The 22,105-nt window shown below is 46.5% G+C and overlaps 1 protein-coding gene across 1 annotated transcript in view; it reads left to right on the top strand.

Annotated features, from left to right (window-relative positions):
• Nucleotides 1-21,416, top strand: part of TMEM240 (transmembrane protein 240) — a 38,322-nt gene extending 16,906 nt beyond the window's left edge. Inside the window, 2 exon segments of the mRNA XM_063145225.1 lie at nucleotides 18,505-18,713; nucleotides 20,933-21,416. Of these exon segments, the coding sequence (XP_063001295.1) occupies nucleotides 18,505-18,713; nucleotides 20,933-21,081 (358 nt within the window). The 3' untranslated portion in view covers nucleotides 21,082-21,416.
• Nucleotides 21,417-22,105: the final 689 nt, after the last annotated feature.

The raw sequence follows: 22,105 nt of genomic DNA on the forward strand, positions 1-22,105 counted from the left end.
CTATACTGGCCCTGCATCTGGGGCACTAGGTCCCTAGTACACAACAAACTCCCAATTTTAGAACATCACACAAGTAGCGCTCTGCTGGATGAGACTGAAGGTGTCTTGTTTCATCACAGCGGCTAACCAAATTCCCCTGGGAAGCCCACAAGGAGGATGTGAGGGCTAGGTGGCTTTCCCTGTTCCATGATGTTCTATTGCAGGCTTCTCTGAACAAAGAGGGGGCATGAAACCACCATGACTGGTAGCTCTCGATAGCTTTATCTTCCATGAATGGACCTGATCCACTTTGAAGTTCGTGGCCATCACCCCTGTGGAAGTGAATTTCATCCTTGCTTTGGTCAGCCCTGGCTCCCCCACCTGATGCTGCCTCTAGGTTTTGGAGGGTCCTCGGAAAGGATACCCTCGGTGAACATGGCTGGAGGACACGGGACAATGGGCCTCAGTTACAGGAAGGCAGATTTGGGTTGAACATCAGGGAAAGCTTCCTAATGGTCAGAGCAGTTGGACAATGGAACCAACTGCCAAGGGAGGTGGTGAGCTCTCTGTTGCTGGAGGTGTCAGGGATAGGAATGTTAGAAGAATGTGGTTTGGGGGTGGAGTTTGGCCAGGTTTTGCTAGCTCACCTCCCCCTGAATGAGAGCTCACGAATCCCTGAGCTGGCTCTCAGATCAGTGCACGCTGAGTTGGGCAAACTTGCAGTTTCCCACTTTCTTTTTGGTGTAAATCCCGCTTTGTGCAACTTGCGATTTGCGCAAATCACAATTTGGGCAAATTCGCGGCTGGGGATATTCATGAGCAGGGGGTTGGACTCGATGGCCTTGTAGGCCCCTTCCAACTCTGCTAGTCTATGATTGTATGAAAATTGCCACTGTGAATAGCGTGGTTTGTGCAAGATGGCAGGCGTAAAAACCTGTGCATTTTTATGCAAACTGTGCGATTTATGGCTGCAAGATTACAATTTTCGTTGATACCCCCAGCCACAAATTTGTGCAAATCACAGCTAGTGGAACCCCCCCCCCCAAAAAAAAATATGCTAGCACTTGCCGGGTGCCCACAGACCATCTGACAATTTGCTCTGCATGTACGACAGGGTCAGGGAACCTGCAGGAGTTCAGCAAGCACAGCGCAAATAGGCCCCAGGGGAGTTTACCCATCCTTAGGGATGCTTCAAACTGGATTCCTGCACTGAGCAGAGAGTTACCTAGGGAAGTTGTGGGCTCTCCCACACTAGAGGCCTTCAAGAGACAGCTGGACAACCATCTGTCAGAGATGCTTTAGGGTGGATTCCTGCATTGAGCAGGGGGTTGGACTCGACGGCCTTAGAGGCCCCTTCCAACTCTACCATTCTATGATTCTATGATTAGAGTTGTTGGCTTAAATGCCCACTTCCAACTCTATGGTTCTATGAGTGGGCCTACCTTCTCACTGCCATTGTCACCAACTGCTATTGTTCCTCATCCTTCTATGTACCCTTGATGAGTAGAATCATAGAGTTGAATGGGTCCATGGAGATCATGTGGTCTTACCTCCCCCAAACCCAGATATTTAGGATTGTAACACTCAGGATTTCACATAGGTTCGCTCCCTCTTGTCTGTCCTTCTGCTGGAAGGCAAAGACTGCTTTATTCAAGGAGGCGTTCGGCTTGTTAGTGGTTCTACTGGGTGCTGTTTCCTCCCTCTGCCCTGTAATGGTAATATTTTCAGTGCATTTCAATGTATAGTTTTATAGTTTTAATCAATTTTAATTGTGCCTGTAAACTGCTTTGAGTACTCCCCTTTTTTTGGGGGGGAAGAAAGGCGGAGTGTGAATCAAATCAAATCAAATCAATAATACAATACAATAAAAATCACAATAAAGGCACGGGTGTAACATGAAGCCAACAACAACATACACAAATGGGAACAGCCGAGCATGGTAGCATTTACATGGCATGCTATCATGCTATGTAATCATGCTATGTAATTTGCATGCTGTCATGCAAATACTTAAAAGGTTGTCACCCAGAGGAGGGCCAGGATCTCTTCTCGATCCTCCCAGAGTGCACGACACGGAATAACGGGCTCAAGTTAAAGGAAGCCAGATTCCAGCTGGACATCAGGAAAAACTTCCTGATGGTTAGAGCAGTACAACAATGGAATCAGTTACCTAGGGAGGTTGTGGGCTCTCCCACACTAGAGGCCTTCAAGAGGCAGCTGGACAACCACCTGTCAGGGATGCTTTAGGGTGGATTCCTGTATTGAGCAGGGGGTTGGACTCGATGGCCTTGTAGGCCTCTTCCAACTCTGCTATTCTATGATTCTATGATTCTATGAAATCTCCAGGGAGCAGTACTTAAACGTCCCAACAGAGGACGTCTTGGTTGACTCCTGTAGGCGGCTTTCCAGAAAGTGCCAGCAACCACAGAACCTGCAAGAATAGAACAGGATAAAAATGTTCCATTAATAAGTGTACCCTCGCCCCCCTTTCAGCCACCTCCTTAGAGTAAGGTAAGCATTGAAACCCTGCACACTGAAGGGTTTTATGGGAGGGATTTGTGATGCCATCCCCTCTGGTCTTCTTTTATTCTTCCCTATAAATCGAAGGATCCCAGCAATGGAACGGCATCAGAGCGCACCTCACGGTCTCTGTGACTCGCCGCCCTTGTCTGGCCCCACAACAGCCCAGCCCCCTATTCTTGCACCTTCCCTTCCACTGCCCCCATTGAATCCTGTACTCTACCTCAGGCACTTCACAACACACTCCAGTGTGAAAGAAAATGAATGCTTGTTAACAACAATTGAGGTTATCCAGTTAAAGAGCGTAACGGTTTCATTGGGTTCAAGCGGATTTGTTTCAGTACAGTTCCATGTACAACCCTGCCTACTCTACCCTCTAGACTACACTACCTCTCCTCCCTTCATTTTGCTCCCCAAAATAATAAAGAATGTTCTTACACTAAATCTAGACCCTCTCTCTGACAGACCCCAGACCCTTCTCACTAACTGCTTCTCTGTTAACTCCTCCCACTCCCTGCTAACCACCAATCCTAACCTTTGAACCACCAGCCAATCAGCATTTACTCTCACATCCTGGTCATTCCCTCCCCCTCCCACTAGAATTACATACTTAACGCCCTTGTGGCATCAGTACACACAGCCAACGCATCTTTAAACCGCAACCATTATTAAAACAGTACAAAGACTTACATGGCAAGACTTACAAGGCATTAAGCAGCAAAACATCACAGGGTTGCCCTGGGAAATGTAGTTTTACCGTCATTCAGAGGATTGCAGGCAATTGTTTCACCGAGCGTATTTGTGGCTTGTAGTTGACAAACTAAAACCGACAAATCACAAGTATAAAAGAACAATGCATATCAGAAATGGGCAAACTGGGCTAGGTGGGCAGACCGTCCAACCTGGTAGAAGAAAGCTTCATAGGGGGGAAAATTCCTCATCCCATAATTCAGGGAGAATATGAAGTTCGGAGAAATCCTCAATGGGTTCAAGGCAGTTCAGATTTCTAGGAATCTGAGGTACAGATTCCCCAGCGGGCCAGCGATTTCCGAGTCATATGGAGTCTGTGGACTTGTGGACCATTTTTTAAACTTGGGGGGGATTTGCACAGTGATGTTCATTTGCAAATGCACATTGGCGTGAATGCGTATTTGCGCGAATGCGGCATTGTGCCAGGGAGCATTAGCACAGTTGCAAACGAATGAAGCAGACCAGTAGTTTCTGAGTCATATGGACTCAGGGGTCTTGTGGACCATTTCTTAAACTTGGGGGGGGGATTTGCACAATTCTGTTCATTTGCAAATGCGCAGTTGTGTGAATGCACATTTGCACTAATGCACCATTGCATAATGAGCATTAGCACAGTTGCAAATGAACAAAGCAGACCAGTTGTTTTTGAGTTGTATGGATTCAGTGGCCTTGTGGACCATTTTTTAAACTTGGGGGGGATTTGCACAGTGATGTTCATTTGCAAATGCACATTGGCGTGAATGTGCCATTGCGCAGTGAGCATTAGCACAGTTGCAAATAAACGAAGCAGACCAGTTGTTCCTGAGTCGTATGGACTCAGTGGCCTTGTGGACCATTTTTTAAACTTGGGGTGGATTTGCACAGTGATTTTCATTTGCAAATGCACATTTGCGTGAATGTGTATTTGTGCGAATGCGCCCTTGTGCCAGGGAGCATTAGCACAGTTGCAAATAAACGAAGCAGACCAGTTGTTCCTGAGTCATATGGATTCAGTGGCCTTGTGGACCATTTTTTAAACTTGGGTGGGTTTTTTTGCACAATTCTGTTCATTTGCAAATGCGCAGTTGCGTGAATGCGCCATTGCGCAGTGAGCATTAGCACAGTTGCAAATGAACGAAGCAGACCAGTTGTTCCCGAGTCGTATGGATTCAGTGGACTTGTGGACCATTTTTTAAACTTGGGGTGGATTTGCACAGTGATGTTCATGTGCAAATGAGCAGTTGCGTGAATGCACACTTGCGCGAATGCGCTGTTGTGCCAGACAGCATGCACATTTGCAAACGAACAGAATTCCCATGCAAAAACTGTGACCCTAGGAGCCTCTCTGTAATTGAATTTGGCTGTGGAGCCGAAATTTTATTTGGAACAACCGCATAAAGTACACACACACCGCCCAGCGAATACTCTGGGGCCAGAATCAAGTCTCTCGCTAAGAAGCAGAAAGGACCGGCGGATGGAATGACAAGCAAGTGAATTAGAGCTCCTTGCTGCCAGCGGGAGTCTTGTCTTATTTTCTCGCTGTCTCCCGGGCCAAGACTATAAAGCGGGCTGCCTTTCCCCAGCTCATGAATTTGAGACCGTTTTTGCTTTCTCCATCTTGCGTTGTCAGCTCATGTTAGTTTCACCCGCGTGTTGAGACAGCGCCGGGCAAACCTGTTGTTGGCGGTTTCCCCACCACCCGCTCTCAAAATGAAAATCCCGTTTGGTTCCCAATACCATGCCGAGATCCAATCTGCCAGTCCCCGGAGTCCATCTGGGATTGGTGCGTCTTCTTCTTGGGGGGGGGGGGGCACGTATGCCATGAACGAGAAGGATCTGAATCGATCCAGGGTTTGGGGGAGAAGGAATCAGCCGTGTCACCTCACCGACAAGGCATTTATGTGGGAGAGGTGAAAAAGAATGTATGGGGAGGTTGGGGGGCGCGCGGGCGGGGAAAGCCACTGGCTATGTGGGAGGCTTAATCTGGGCTCCGGTAAATTCTCAGCTGCTGATCCTGAGAAACTCCATCTTAATTCAAAGAGCCTCAACTAGGTATGTTGGAGAAATTCACAGTGGAATCAGAGGGATTCAGATTTCTATGAATCTAAGCTGCGAACGCCGGAGCGGATCACTTTTTCTGAGTTGCACCGATGCTGTGGTTTCCCAGGCTCGTCCCCCCCCCACCCTCTAGGAATTTAAGCAAATTTAGTTATAGAAAAAACGATTCTATCTGCTGGATAGAATCATAGTGTTCTAGTTGGAATCCAACGCATTGCTCAGTGCAGGAATGTTGCAAATACATTCCTGCACTGAGAAACGGAAAACAATGCGATGAAGCGAAATACGGTTTACTGATTTTGATATAATTCCAGAAGATGGTCTCACCTTGAAAAATTTAATAAAGAGAGATTGCGTGAGCTTTCCACTGCCTGTTGGCAAGTACAAAGACCAACGTTTTTGAAGGAGATACTTCGAAACAAGGAATAACATGAACCTTGTTGACTAAATTTGATCTTAATATACTGTTGTGATTAGATTAAAGTGTTTGTTGTCTACGGGTTGGATTTTCTGCAATGATTGTTAAATACAATTGAATGCTATTGATGTGTAATGAGATGCTACACTGATGTGGTAGTTAATTGTAGACTTGTATTAGCATTGGATTGTAAATGGTTATTTTAGTAAAAACAAATGTGTATAATTTTTTGAATGACAATTTAATTCATTGGGTTTATTTTGTTTCTTCGGTAGTCGCCTTTTGGGTTCCTTTTGTTCACATGTTGCAAATACAGTCTGTGTTGGCTTTGTCTGCCTTTCTTCCCAGTTTGTGGGAACGCTCTGTGGTGGCTGGTGACAGCAATGGTTTTAGCCTGAACCGGTGCCAGGTGCTTGGCTCCTTTATTTTATTTATTTATTTATTTATTTATTACATTTCTATACCACCCAATAGCCGAAGCTCTCTAGGCGGTTCACAAAAATTAAAACTATAGTAAGACAACCAACAGGTTAAAAGCACAAATGCAAAATACAGTATAAAAAGCACAACCAGGATAAAAACCACGCAGCAAAATTGATATAAAATTAAAATACAGAGTTAAAACAGTAAAATTTAAATTTAAGTTAAAATTAAGTGTTAAAATACTGAGAGAATAAAAAGGTCTTCAGCTGGTGATGAAAGGAGTACAGTGTAGGCACCAGGCGGACCTCTCTGGGGAGCTCATTCCACAGCCGGGGTGCCACAGCGGAGAAGGCCCTGCTCCTAGTAGCCACCTGCCTCACTTCCTTTGGCAGGGGCTCACGGAGAAGGGCCCCTGTGGATGATCTCAAGGTCCAGGCAGGTACATATGGGAGGTATGTACCCATATGTACCTGCCCGGACCTTAAATAACCTGGCCCCAAACCGTTTAGGGCTTTAAATGTCAATACCAGCACTTTGAATCGGGCCCGGACCTGGCCTGGCAGCCAATGAAGTTGCAAAAGGACTGGTGTAATGTGATCTCATCGGCCAGTCCCTGTTAGTAACCGTGCTGCCCTGTTTTGTACCAGCTGAAGCTTCCGGACCATTTTCAAAGGCAGCCCCACGTATAACGCATTGCAGTAATCCAAGTGAGAAGTTATCCTTTAGAGTTCTGAGTGGTTAGAACTCAAACCTGGAGTGGATTCACTGTCCTACTGACTTTGGAGCCACAGGCCTCGACTGAGAGGAATTCACTTGTCCATGAGTTCCCCGTCTATGTCCAGTCCTGGCCAGGAGCAGCCCATGGACAGGTCAGGGTCCAGCTGTCATGTTTCCCCAAACCTCCCGCCTTATTGGGAGGCGATAATGAGGCCTGCTAAGTAATCCACAAAGCTTTATTCAGGCAATAAACATCTCTTCCCACCTGAACCTCTAGGAACTTCCCTCTAGGCAAAACTATACGAACTAAGTGAGGCAATTGTCCTGTCTAGAAAAAGGGAAACCCTTTCCCCAGAACGCTTTAACTTCAAGGAGGCTGGTTCTGAAGAAGCCTTCGGCGGGCCGACCTTCTCTTGCCTTCCTTTAGCTCTGCCCGTTTTGGTCCGCAGCGTACTCTTGGGTCAGGTAGTCTTGCAGTGCCCCCCTCAGAAGAATACTGATTCCCCACAGACTGTGTGTTGTTAACGTTTTCATTGATAAGGTCTGGCGAAGGTTCAACCCCAGCTGGTGAAGAGCCCATGGGAGTCACCTCCTCCACTCCCCGTATAGGCTGGAATGTTTCGGGCACCGTCTGTTCTTGATCGCCTGAAACTCCTTCCCCCAGCCTAAGGAGAACAGGCCTAGTCATGACACCAGCATGCACCCTTGGGCAGCGGGAGGAAGCAGCCAGGGTTTGCCGCCTCCATCCAGACTCCTGAAAACAAGGGCTGTTGGAGGCCAAGGTTTCAGCACCTTGGACAGAGCCCCAAGAGCAGAGGAGTTGTCTCAAGGAGCGCTTCTGTGCCCTTTTATACTCTGAGGCCTCTCAAGCTCCGCCCCCTTGCTGTGGATTGCAGAACCTTAAAGGGGCAGAACCTTAACCTGAAGCCCAGCCATAACCCCATGGCAGGTGTGCTGTTAGCAACCAGACTTAGAGGCGCATGGTGGGTTCAGGGGGTGGGATAGGATGCTGGGCTTTTAATAGAATCTGTTTTGAGGGCTGTGTACTCTGGGGGGGCACTCGGGGTTCTCTGGTTGTTGGTTTAGGGCTCATTCAGGCTTCAGGCCTCCTCGTTCTGTGCCACCTGCCCCTCAACCTCCGTGCATGTGTGGGTCACAACTAGGGCTGTGTAGCATCTTGGACGAATGTCTGAATCCCTGGGCTGTTTTGGCCTGCCTCACCTCAGTCCTGAGGCAGTTCTGGTTCAGCCCGAGGCACCACGAAGGTGAAACTGAACGGCTCCGAAGCTTTGGAGCACCTCGGGCCACCTCGGAGCAGCACTGGGCTGCTTACTTGCTGCCATTGCTGCTGCCACCCCCTCGCTCCTGCCAGCTATGCAGCTAGCACCCAGAAAAGGCCAAGTCACCTCGAAGGCCCTGAATCTCGCCTCAGCTTCGGCACCGAGGCGAGGCGGGCAGCCCCCGAAGCACCCCGAAGCGGATCGGGGCTGTTTCGGGGGCTCTGAATCAGCCTCTGAGCCAAATTGGGGATCCTTGCACACACCTGGTCACAACACAGCGACCCCCAGCATTCTAGTACAAACAAGAGAAGAAGAGCAGAGTTCAATATGGTTGCTCTAGAGCAGCCTTCCTCAACCTGGGGCGCTCCACATGTGTTGGACTGCAGCTCCCAGAATGCCCCAGCCTGGCTGGGGCATTCTGGGAGTTGTAGTCCAACACATCTGAAGTGCCCCAGGTTGAGGAAGGCTGCTCTAGAGCCATGAGCACTAGAAACTTGTGAAGGAAAAGTTATGGCGATGCGTTAGGTGTCATATTCTGCACCTGACACCAAATTCTGGCTGTACGCGGTGGCACGGCAGGTGCGTAGGAGCCAACCTGGCTCTGAGAGAAAGCCGACAGCCTGGTTCGGGTCGGCATCTGGATCTGGAAGGATCCTCCCTCCGCACCTTGGCAAGAGCGTCAGGATGACGAAGGCAAGCAGGGTGACTCTGAAAGGCCCCCGTGAGTGAGCGCAGTCGCTAATGGATTTGTGTAATTGCCGCATCGCACACCGGAGCATGAACAGCCTCGGGGTGGGTGGGTGATGCGTGTGTGTGTAGGGGGTCTTTCCTGTGACCTTGTCGGCAGCCTGGCGCACGTCCGCTCCGTCCTAACGCCTTGGAGGTTTGCCGCAATCGGCCGTGATCAACTTAGGGGAATTATCCCATCGATTGGCCCGTTTAAAACGCAAGGGAAACTGTGATTGCCTTTTAATTTGCTTCATCTGTTGGGATGTGAGCTAATTGCTTGTTGTCATCCTGTCTCAGCCCTTCCCCCGCCCCCGCCAGAACTCTCCTCTGTGGGCATTGCATCATTTATTTATTTATTTATTTACTGCTCATTAATGGACACATTCGTTGCTTCAATGATCTGGTCTTTCTCTTAGAACAGGGGTGGGCAACTTGACAGCCTCTAGAGTTGGCCTACAACGCTAGGGTGACCCTATAGAAAGGAGGACAGGGCTCCTGTATCTTTAACAGTAGTATAAAAAAGGGAATTTCAGCAGGTGTCATTTGCATGCATGCAGCACCTGGTGAAATGCCCTCCCCATCACAACAGTTAAAGCTGCAGGAACCCTGCCTACTTTCACATCTGGTCAAGAAGGGAGGGCTCCTGTAGCTTTAACTGTTATGATGAAGAGAGAATTTCACCAGGTGCTGCATGCATACCAATGACCTCTGCTGAAATTCCCTTTTCTATACAACTCCTAAAGATGCACGAGCCCTGTCCTCCTTTCCACATGGTCATCCTATGGAACAACGCCCACTGGCCCTAGCCAGCAGTGGAGACTGATGGCTCCGATGTAGGCGGGGCAGTGAATCCGTTCCGGGTTTCAGTCAGAACCAGCGAGAGGTCCAAGGAAGCAAAGCACCTTGGATAGCAACTTTGGAGGTCTGACTGGTTCTGACTGAAAGCCGGAGCAGATTCATCACCCCACTGATATCGGAGCCACCAGCCACCACTGCTTGTGAACATAACCAGCGGTGAGGGATTGTGGGAATTGTAGGCCAAAACACCTGGAGGGCCACTGGTCACCCAGCTCTGATTTGGGAAACAGCTGCAGCAGCTGAGGTTCCAATATAAACTTCTTCTGTTGACCTACAAAGCTTTTCACTGTCTAGCTCCTTCCTATCTCTCCTCTCACACTATTGCCCCGCTCGTGCTCTTCGCTCCTCTGATGCCATGCTTCTCACCTGCCCAAGGGTCTCTACTTCCCTTGCTCGGCTTCGTCCATTTTCTTCGGCTGCCCCTTACGCCTGGAACGCTCTTCCAGAACATTTGAGAACTACAAGTTCAATCGCAGCTTTTAAAGCTCAGCTAAAAACTTTTCTTTTTCCTAAAGCTTTTAAAACTTGATTTTCTTCTGACTTTTATACTGCCTGTTTGGTGCATTCTCTTCCCCTCCTTATTGTTTTATTATGATTTTATTAGAATGTAAGCCTATGCGGCAGGGTCTTGCTATTTATTGTTTTACTCTGTACAGCACCATGTATATTGATGGTGCTATATAAATAAATAAATAAATAAATAATAATAATAATAAGGTGGATTTGGGAAGCAGCTGCAACTTTACGGATAGCCTTGGAAAATGTGCTCTCTCTCTCTCTCTCTCTCTCTCTCTCTCTCTCTCTCTCTCTCTCTCTCTCTCTCTCTCTCTCTCTTTCTTTCTCTCTAATGTTGGGGATCAACCGGGGGTCCCTCCTACATCTTTCACAGGCCCCTTGCTCTTTAAAGCTCTCCGAGAGAAAAACATTTGCAGTCAAATTGGCTTCTCTCCTTACAAACTGAGCACTGGGCCTGGACTTACCTAATAATAATCACAGTGAGATGGTTTCATGCTCTTCTGAGTAGCTGGAAGCAGTCGTTGCAGGATGTTTGGCTTGGAGGAGGCAGCTGGGGAGATGTGTTGTTTAAGGATCTGTTTATGAGTATATAGGTTGAGAAGGCATCATGGGGTCCAAAGGGAGACCAGGCAGCCTTGTGTTGAATAATAGTAACAACAACAACCTACACCATACTATACATACTCACCCGAAACAATCTTGGAAACTGCAGATCATAAAATATACTGAGAGAGAACAATTCATACAGACAAGACAATACCTTGCAACTGACCAGACCGAACAGTTATAGACAAAAAAGAAAAACACATGTACCTCATCGACATAGCAATACCTAATAACAAAAATGTTGTAGAGGAGGAAGAGGAAAAGAGAGAAAAATATACACCCACTGGCAATGGAAGTGAAAGAACTATGGCAACAGGAAAAGGTCACAATTATTCCGTTAGTCATGTCCGTCCCCGGCATCGCATCAATTATTTTTACAGCAGACGTAGTTCTCAACAGGAATGCCGAAAAAGATTTTCTAATCACTATTTTCATTCTTCCTTTTGAATCACAACAACATGTCTCCAAATCCGGCTCCTGAAGAAGGATTGTATATCCAAAATATGCTTGTCCAGCTGCCTCTTGAAGGCCTCTAGTGTGGGAGAGCCCACCACCTCCCTAGGTAACTGGTTCCATTGTCATACTGCTCTAACAGTCAGGAAGTTTTTCCTGATGTCCAGCTGGAATCTGGCTTCCTGTCACTTGAGGCCGTTGTTCCGTGTCCTGCACTCTGGGAGGATCGAGAAGAGATCCTGGCCCTCCTCTGTGAGACAACCTTTTAAGGGAGACTGAAAGAACTGGGCATGTTTAGCCTGGAGAAGAGAAGATTGAAGGGAGACATGATAGCACTCGTCAAGGACTTGAAAGGTTGTCACACAGAGGAGGGCCAGGATCTCTTCTCGATCCTCCCAGAGTGCAAGACACGGAATAACGGGCTCAAGTGACAGGATTTTTCCATGACAAAATTTGCGCAAAATTCCCAAAGGTAAGGAAAATGGGCTGCAAAGCCACAGATAGGGGGGAAACTGGTCCGCTGTGGAATTTGTGGGATCAGATTCGTAACATTCTGAAGTCACTTGGTCCCGTTGTGCATTTCTCCAACATCCCTAGCAGGAACTGTCTTGGGACTTTCTTCATGAAAAGCCAGTGTTCAACATCAAAAGCTCTTGATTTTTGGAACTGTGTTCAATGCAGGATGAAATTTGGGGCATCCCTGACAGACGGCTGTCTAGCCTTTGCTTGCATATCTGCATCTGGGGAGAGCCCACCAACTCCCGAGGTGGTCTCCTAACATTTCACCAAAATCCGCTTCCTTGCCATTTCTGGTTCTTGGTTTGAGTCCTGCCCTCTGGAGTAATAGGCTGTCTCCGTGTGCTGCATGACAGCTCTTTGGGTGCTTGAAAGCAGCAATCATGTCTCCCTATAACTCTAAAGTGGACTGTGTGGGTCCCTTATCGCGGAATCACAGAGTGTTAGAATTGGGTGGTGTCTTAGAGGGCATCTAGTCAACCCCTGCTCCATGCAGGAGGCTTGAAACGATAGCAGCTTTGACTGATCACCATGCCGCCTTGCTATCATCATCATCATATTTGAGTTAAGCCCAGCAACACCCATTGTGTCTACAAGCCTCTTTAATGCCCTTGATTTGATTTGATTTATTACATTTATATACTGCCCCATAGCCAAAGCTCTCTGGGCGGTTTACAAAAGTTAAAAACAGTGAACATTAAAAAGTATACAAAATTTAAAACCATCAAAAACATAAACAGTATAAAAAACAACGGTATCCGTTTAAAAACATCTGTTCCGGGGGCCGTTAAAAAACAAACAAATTTAGCGGTGTGAAATGCTGTTAAATGCCTGGGAAAAGAGAAAAGTCTTGACCTGGCACTGAAAAGATAACAATGTTGGCGCTAGGTGAGCCTTGTCGGGGAGATCATTTCATAATCGGGGGGCCACCACTGAAAAGGCCCTCTCCCTTGTTGCCATCCTCCGAGCTTCCCTCGGAGTAGGCACTCGGAGGAGGACCTTAGATGTTGAGCGCAGTGTACGGGTAGGTTCACGTCGGGAGAGGTGTTCCATCAGGTATTGTGGTCCCAAGCCGTGTAGGGCTTTATAGGTTAAAACCAGCACCATGAATTCGGCTCGGAAACATACAGGCAGCCAACGCAAGCGGGCCAGAATCAGTGAACTAGAATTCTCCCTTTCTGCATCCCATGAGAATTGTTTTCAGTTTTCAGCACCAGTCAGGATTCTAAAGCACCTTGAATCGCTCCTTTAGAGTTCTGACGATAATCCGGAGTGGATCAACTGCCCCACTGACACCAGAGCCACCAGCCTCCACTGATTCAGGGCTTGGGAATGAAGCTCATTTAGGCTCGCACCCACCCCTGCTTTGGAGAATTCCCACGTTGTGAATCGGGGATCTACAAGGCCGCCTTTCGTCGCCAATTCGAGCTGGCAAACCCAGGCTTCCGTCCTCAAATTTCCTTCGCACGCGCCAGAGTTGAACTCTCCGCTGCCCCACCACCATGCCTGTCTATTCTATTAATAGCTCTTTGGACAAAATGTTTCAGTGCCTTATTAATAAAACACAGTGGGTGGGGGGGTTGTCCAAGGACTTGGGCAGCCATGGTGAAACCCGCTCTAGAGAGCTTCTTCCATATCCTCCCAGAGTGCAGGACACGGAATAACGGGCTCAAATTAAAGGAAGTCAGATTCCAGCTGGACATCAGGAAAAACTTCCTGACTGTTAGAGCAGTATGACAATGGAACCAGTTACCTAGGGAGGGTGTGGGCTCTCCCACACTAGAAGCCTTCAAGAGGCAGCTGGACAACCCTCTGTCAGGGATGCTTTAGGGTGGATTCCTGCATTGAACAGGGGGTTGGACTCGATGGCCTTGTAGGCCCCTTCCAGCTCTGCTGTTCTATGATTCTATGATAATATATAAAATACAATAAATACAAGGGGGTGATTTTACGGGTGCTGGTAAAAATAGGCTCTGCTCCTTGTAAAACGGGACGCTCGGGCTTTGCTCGGAAGAGGCGTCTCCTAGCTTTGCTCGGCAGGAGTGTCTTGAGATGCGTTTCGCCTGATGCAGTCCCTGAGTTCATCTGCAGTGGCCTGTTGCGCGTGGCCGGAGGGCCTGGAGCTGACGCTGAGAGCCAGCCTTTTTTGTCGCTGGCTGCTTCACCCGCTGCCTGAACAGCCCACGCCCAAGCGGTCCCCACTCCTGAGGGTGCAGCGGGGAGGCAGCCTGGGGCAGAGTACGGACACCAAGGACGGCTCACAGATGTGCTTGTGTGCAAAGGAGGGGAAATTATTAACACACCTCCAAGCTGTGTCAATAAGCATTCCAGCGACATTTACATCCGAGGGGACTCTTTCCCAGGGCGAAGAGGTTTGGATCCTCCCCCAGCAGGCTTGGGGCAGCGGGGAAAAGGTAGCAGAACAGGGCTAGGGTGATGGATAGAGGAGGCAGGCCGCCCTTAATTTATTGATTTTATGTATTTCTTTATTCAAACACACTACCAGTGACCGGCTTGCCAGTTTTAAAAATTGCAATGAATGAAACAGAGGATGTGGAACCGTTTACAAAGGAGGAAGGCAGTCGTAGGTGAAGCATCTGATGTGTTATGTGCCACGGAAGGCAGTTGGAAGGGATGGGAGGGGGCGTTCATTCTTTGGAGGGGAAGGCACTTCGAGAGTCAGCGTGGCGTAGTGGTTAGGGCGGCAGACTGGGACGTGGGAGACGCGGGTTCCAGTGCCCACTCTCGGCCACGATGCCCGCTGTGGATGACTTTGGGCCAATCACTGACTCTCAGCCCAATCTACCTCGCAGGGTTGTTGTTGTGGGGATAAAGTGGGGAGGAGGAGAAACATGTCAGCCGCCATGAGTTCCTTGCAAGAGGAGAAAGGGTGGGGCAATAATGATGGTGATGATGTAGCAGCAAAGCTTTATTGTTTCAACCAATGGTTACGACAAGCATAGTAAAAGCAATGCTAAAACAAATCCTCCATTCTGCAAGGTCAGACATTTTGCTCTATACAGTTGGGCTGCAAGAGCGAAGTTGGCCAGCGCCCAGACGAGTCTTGCTATCGCAGGCAAACAAAAGGCATATTCTTGCTGCTGATGGTGATGATGATGGTGTGACTAACGGAATAATTGTGACCTTTTCCTGTTGCCGTAGTCCTTTAACTTCCATAGCCAGTGGTGTATATTTTTCTCTAATAATAATAATAATAATAATAATAATAATAATAATAATAATAATAATAATTTGAATGGGAATTGCTCCCTAGAAATAATAATTGTAATAATAATAATAATTTGAATGGGAATTGCTCCCTAGAAATAATAATAATAATAATAATAATAATAATAATAATAATAATAATAATTTGAATGGGAATTGCTCCCTAGAAATAATAATTGTAATAATAATTTGAATGGGAATTGCCCCCTAGAAATAATAATAATAATAATAATAATAATAATAATAATATGAATGGGAATTGCTCCCTAGAAATAATAATAATAATTTTAATAGTAATAATAATAATAATATAATTTGAATGGGAATTGCTCCGTAGAAATAATAATAATTGTAATAATAATAATAATAATAATAATAATAATAATTTGAATGGGAATTGCTCCGTAGAAATAATAATAATAATAATAATAATAATAATAATATGAATGGGAATTGCTCCCTAGAAATAATAATAATAATTTTAATAGTAATAATAATAATAATATAATTTGAATGGGAATTGCTCCGTAGAAATAATAATAATTGTAATAATAATAATAATAATAATAATAATAATAATTTGAATGGGAATTGCTCCCTAGAAATATTAATAATAATTGTAATAATAATAATAATATAATTTGAATGGGAATTGCTCCCTAGAAATAATAATAATAATAATAATAATAATAATAATAATAATAATAATATAATTTGAATGGGAATTGCTCCCTAGAAATAATAATGATTGTAATGATGATGATGATGATAATAATAATAATAATAATAATAATAATAATTTGAATGGGAATTGCTCCCTAGAAATAATAATAATAATTGTAATAATAATTGTAATAATAATAATACTAATAATAATTTGAATGAGAATTGCTCCCTAGAAATAATAATAATAATAATTGTAATAATAATAATAATAATAATTTGAATGGGACTTGCTCCTTAGAAATAATAATAATGATGATGATGATGATGATGATGATGAAGAATAGGGCTTGCTCCCAAGTAAAGTGAGGTGTTCTAGTTAAAGTGTTGGGCTGGGAGTTGGGAGATCCGGGTTCTAGTCCCCTCTCAGCCATGGAAGCTGACTGGGTGATTCTGGGCCAGTCACGGACTCTCAGCCCAACCTACCTCACAGGGTTGTTGCTGCTGTGAGGATAAAATGGAGAGGGGGGAGGGTTATATATGCCACCTTGGGCTCCTTGCGAGAGAGGAAAAGGTGGGCTCTAAATGCAGTGATAAATTTAAAACATTTCAGAGTACGCTTTCTCAGTTTGAAGCTATAAATATAAGATTAGCCGGTGCAAATGTTATGCGAAAACAGTGCCCTCTGTTTGGGTGATGTCTATAGGGGCCACCGTAAGCCACCAAGAAGGCTCAGAGATGGCCTTAGCGGAATCCAGAGCATCTCTCCCCTGTAGCCTTCTAAAATCAGTCACTAAATGGGTGTGTGTATGTGTGTGTCACAAAATGTACCCTCCTCTGCTACCCGCCTCCTCAAAATTCAAGCACAGAAGGCAGACGGAGGCACAGCCCATCTGGAGATCCGCCGGTGGTGCAACCCTCACGGGAGCAAAAAAGGGTTCGTTTTTAGGAAGCGCCATGCCTGGATATGCCCCCAGGTGGTGGGCCCCGTGTTCATCTGTGCGTGCGTGGGGTGTGTGCGTGCTATTTGGACCCTTCGCCTCTCCGGCACCACGCTGGCTTTGACAATATTAGTGGCGATTAACTCCAGTGTAGCAGGCCTCTTGATGTGCTTTCGGCTCAGCGGTTCGGAGGGCGGCCTTCCGCTGTCGCTAACAGAAGAGAGGCGCAGGTGGTCTCCTTAGCTCTGTGCGGCTGCCTTGGCTGGGCATGAGTTCCCCAGGGTCTTGAGCAGGGAAGGGTCTTTCCCCATCACTTCGCACCTGATCTTTGTAATTGGAATTTCCAGGGATGGAACCGGGGACGTTTTTGTGTGCAAAAGCAGCTGCTCTCCCACGGAGCGGTGGGTGCTATTACTTTACGATCAGAAGATGCCTGATACGAATTCGATCAGGGGTGAGCAACCTCTGGAGCTTAGGGGGGGGCAGTTTGGCTCCCCAAGTCCCCAGCACGGAGCACAGTCTGCGTGGGTGCCCCTCCCCTCCAAAAGCCCAAATGGCCAGTTGGCTGCAAAATTCGCTGGCAAACTGCCCTGTGGCACTACATAGGGCTGCCGTGTTCAATTTAACCCCAGCTTGGAAACAAGATAAATGTCAATGGTTCTGTTCAAACAACACGCGAAACCATGGTTAGGCCGCTAACCCATTTTGCAGCAAATGGTTAGTGAGGCGTGTTTAAACCGTGGTTATGTAGTCACCAGGGTTAGGAAGGGTTCACGTGACACGCTAAGCCATAATGTTTAGGCCAAAATGCTTAACCACTTTGGTTTAGTGCAGTGGTTCCCAAAGTGGGCGGTACTGCCCCTTGGGGGCAGTGGGATTGCATGGGGGGGCGTTAAGAGGCAAGGGGGCGGCTGGGGGCGCTCGAGGTGGTCTTTTGCAAGAACTGCCTCTCCAGAAGGTCTTAAAACCCAGGGACATTCTTATGGGAGAAGGTGGTTTGGTCCCAAGCCATATAGGGGGAAAATCCACACATGTAAGAGTCCTTTTAACGGTGAATTGAAATGTTTCAAATGCACCAAAATGCTAATGAAGAGACATACCCTGCTTGGTCTGCCCCGCCACGCCGGCTGCAAAACAGAGGCGTTCACTCTCTTTTCCCTCCCTCCCTCGGCAAGCCTGTGGCGGGTGCTTCCCATTTAAAGGGGCCAATTGAGCTACAAAATGACATTGAGTTGAAGCCAAAGTTTAAGAAAATCGTACCGGGAGTTTTGGTTACAGAAGGAAATTTCTGATCGCTATCCTGCACTATGGAGAGTGGTTCAGAAGCTCCTGGTTGCATTTCCAACATCATATTTGGTGGAATGTGGTTTTAGTGTGGTCTGCCTACTTCTCTCCAAGCAAAGAAATCGACTCCAGATTACGAAACGTGGTGATTTAAGACTCATGTTAAGTGACTTTAAGCCAGACATTGGGAAACTGGTATCACTTCATCAAGCCCCTCCATCACATTACGTTCCTTTTTTGGGAGGGATTTGCACAACGTCGCACCTGTGCGAACGTGCTTTAGCATTCGTTTGCACAGCAGTGCTAATGCACAGCAACGCTGCTGCGCAATTGCATAAGGGGGAATTAGCACTAATGTGCCTTAGCCCAAGTGGAACGGAAATCTTGGACGTCCCTAAAAAAAAGTCCGATTCTGTCAATGGGTGGAAGATGGAACCACAGACGCCCGGCAATCGCCAAACACAGATGGAATGGATTTAACAAAATATGCACACACCTCTGGAAACAATACTGTTCCTGGTTGCCCCCCCAAATCCTTGATGCTACCCTCTTCTTTTTCATCCCATGTCCCAACTCAACCCAACAGGCATCATGTCCATTACGTCATCCCGTACGACGGAGACCAGTCGGTGGTGGATTCCTCAGAGAACTACTTTGTGACGGATAATGTCACCAAGCAGGAGATTGATCTGATGCTGGGACTCTTGTTGGGGTTCTGTATAAGCTGGTTTCTGGTCTGGATGGACGGGGTGCTCCATTACGCCGTGCGGGCGTGGCGGACAAGCCGACGGTATGGTAAGTGGATTTTTGCTGGCGTGTTTGCGGAAGGGTTTAAAATGTAGGGGTGCCTTTATCTATCCGTTTTGCTTCCTCCTACATTTCAATCTCAAGTTCTTCCCATCCCGGATCTTAGGATTTAGAATCATAGAAGAGTTGGAAGGGGCCTATAAGGCCATTGAGTCCAACCCCCTGCACAATGCAGGAATCTACCTTAAAGCATCCCTGATGGATGGCTGTCCAGCTGCCTCTTGAAGGCCTCCAGTGTGGGAGAGCCCACCACCTCCCTTGGTCATTGATTCCATTGTCATACTGCTCTAACAGTCAGGAAGTTTTTCCTGATGTCCAGCTGGAAACTGGAATCATAGAATAGTAGAGTTGGAAGGGGCCTACAAGGCCATCGAGTCCAACCCCCTGCTCAATGCAGGAATCCACCCTAAAGCATCCCTGACAGATGGTTGTCCAGCTGCCTCTTGAAGGCCTCTAGTGTGGGAGAGCCCACAACCTCCCTAGGTAACTGATTCCATTGAAAGTCTGGGCTGTCCTAATTCAGATATTTCCTTTCTTTTATTACCTTTCTATACCGCCCAATAGCTGAAACTCTCTGGTTCGTTTACAAAGACGAAAACCTTAACAATATATTATAAAAACTGTTTTTTTTTTTAACGGACAGCACATGCAGAGGCACAGATGAATCTAAAACAATTTTAAACCATCCACAATAAGAAGAATGCCGGACTCGATTAAAATCTCATATAGATATAGATTTGCACTTGTATCTATAGGGTATCCCAGTATGTGGCTCATCGGTTTGGTTCTCTCAGGCACTTTTTGCACCTGGTTCTGGTTAGTGGGCCTTTGAGATTCTAAGTGTTCACACATACACCTGCTTTGACTTGTCCACATTTTGTTTATTTATTTATTTATTTATTTATTACATTTTTATACCGCCCAATAGCCGAAGCTCTCTGGGCGGTTCACAAATACCAGGTTACAACCTGGTATTAAAATAGAGTTAATTGGCATGTTTACCATTTGATTTATGCAACATACTTAACTAGTTTGACCATATTTAGGAAACCAAAAAAAGAGGACACCCAGGATAGAACAAAAACTCGGACAAATCCGGGGAAATCCGGACAGTTGTTCACCCTACTGAAGGTGCAAAATCTGGAGAACTTTGAAGGGGGGCGTGAATACTTATCAAAGGCATGGAAATGACCCCCCCAATTGATCTCATAAGCTCAAAGCCTGCCCATGTATGTATTGTATAATTCCCCGAGTTGATGCCCTCCAACTGTTTTGGACTACTGGCTAGGCCTGATGGGAGGACACGAAATGGGGGAAGGTTGGTGAATTGTATGAATGCATCTGTCCATTTTCGTTTCACATTTTTCGAAACTAAAATTAATTCAGTTCCATTTCTTCGTCAGTTTGTGATTTATTTATTTATTAAAAAAAATTCTAACCAAACATTGAATCAAAAATACTTGCTGATCTAGTACAAAACTCCCAGGAGATCCAGAGTAACCTTCTGGCCATCTCTGGTTTGGGACATTGTGTGGGACGGTGCTCATTTATGTATTTCTTTATTTATTGCATTTAAATGCCACCCCATAGCCGAAGCTCCCTGGGTGGTTTACAAAAGTCAAAAAAAGTAAACATTAAAAACAAATATACAAAATTTTAAAACATAAGAAGCATAAAAACAACAGTATCCTTGTAAAAACAGCTATTCTGGGCTCAGTTAGAAAGAAACAAACTCAGCATATGTTGTTAATTGCCTGGAAGAAGAGAAGGGTCTTAACCTGGCGCCGAAAAGATAACAATGTCGGCACCAGGCGAGCCTCATCGGGAAGATCATTCCACAGTCGGGGGGCCACCACTGAGAAGGCCCTCTCCCTTGTTGCCATCCTCCGAGCTTCCCTCGGAGTAGGCACTCGGAGGAGGACCTTAGATGTTGAGCGCAGTGTACGGGTAGGTTCATGTCGGGAGAGGCGTTCCATCAGGTATTGCGGTCCCAAGCCATGTAGGGCTTTATAGGTTTAACATTGTTAAATGCTGTTAAAATGCCTCGTCGGGGAGATTATTGCATAATTGGGGGCCACCACTGAAAAGGCCCTCTCCCTTGTTGGTGCTTCTGCGGTCACCCATCCAAAGTTGGGTGAGGTTTTTGCTAAAGTCATGCTGAGACCTCTCTCTCTCTGTGTGTGTTTGTGTGTTTCTTCTCTTTCCAGACAATTCTTGGTCGTGGATCCCCAAATTTTGTAACTTCAAGGAGTTCAGAAAACGTCACCACCGGCAGTATGATGAACCCACTGGGAACATGGTGCACATCAAACAGAAGCTGTATCATAACGGGCATCCCAGTCCGAGACACCTCTGAGGAAGCAGAGACTGATGAGAGGTCCAAGAACTTGCCTTCTGCTGTCTGTCGAGGGGAACGTCCGTCTGCTCGTTCCTCAATGGATGCCGCTTAAGGACTTCCTTTTAGTTACCCATACGGTGTGTCTATCGGGCACACAGAGAATGCACAATTCAACCCTGTCCCGGATGCCCTGCGCCCGAGACGTTGCACTGTGGTTACCATTTTATTGGTGGACTTCTGTAGATATGTAAAAACAAAAACAAACAAAAAAATCAAAAAAGGAAAAAAAAAAAGAGATAATTTGCATTGTACTTCCAGCCCGTTGCTTCTTCGATGCTGTCCTGCAACGCCAATGTACCTTTTTCGTTTCGTTTCGTTTGTTTGTTTGGACAAATTTGTTGTTGTTGTTCAAGGTCTTCGTAGGTGAATTTGGCCAGAAGATGCAATGTTTAGCATTCAAGAACTTCCAGACTCCTCTCTGATTGTGTCCACCTTCCCTTGCCCGTCCCGAGTTTCTTCCTAGTTTCGAGGATGTCTTGTTTTCGACACGGATTTGATTTGAAGGTTTATACCATCTAGTAGCTATGGGAGATAATACGCTAGTATGGCATATTTTGGTTGTTTTAGAATTGGGTTGGTAGCCTGGTCCCTTCTGTTTATATCATTTGCGGGGAGGGGTTCTATTTCTTAAAATAATGGGATGTAATTCAACTTGCCCGGATTTGCAATTTTGGAAGAACCAACCGACACTGATTGGCCGTGTAAAACTTAGCAAACAGCAGGCTGGAAGCAAAAGAGTCCTACTTGGGATGTCCCATGGGTGGTACTCCGTTGGCTTTGGTGAAATGTCCTTCAAGGCCAGTTAAAACAGATTTGTGATCTCGCCGGCTGCCTGGAGACTGTATCAACTGGTTGTGCGTATCTGTCTTGAGGGTGATTATCCCTTTCGATACATTGCGTTGCTAAAGGGTTCACATGGCCTTGCCTCCAGACGCGTTGGGCAGGAAGCTCCCCTCGTGCCCAGACCGCATGGCGGTGGGAG

The sequence above is a fragment of the Elgaria multicarinata genome, chromosome 20 (genome assembly GCF_023053635.1).
Source record: "Elgaria multicarinata webbii isolate HBS135686 ecotype San Diego chromosome 20, rElgMul1.1.pri, whole genome shotgun sequence".
Taxonomy (NCBI): Eukaryota; Metazoa; Chordata; class Lepidosauria; order Squamata; family Anguidae; genus Elgaria; species Elgaria multicarinata.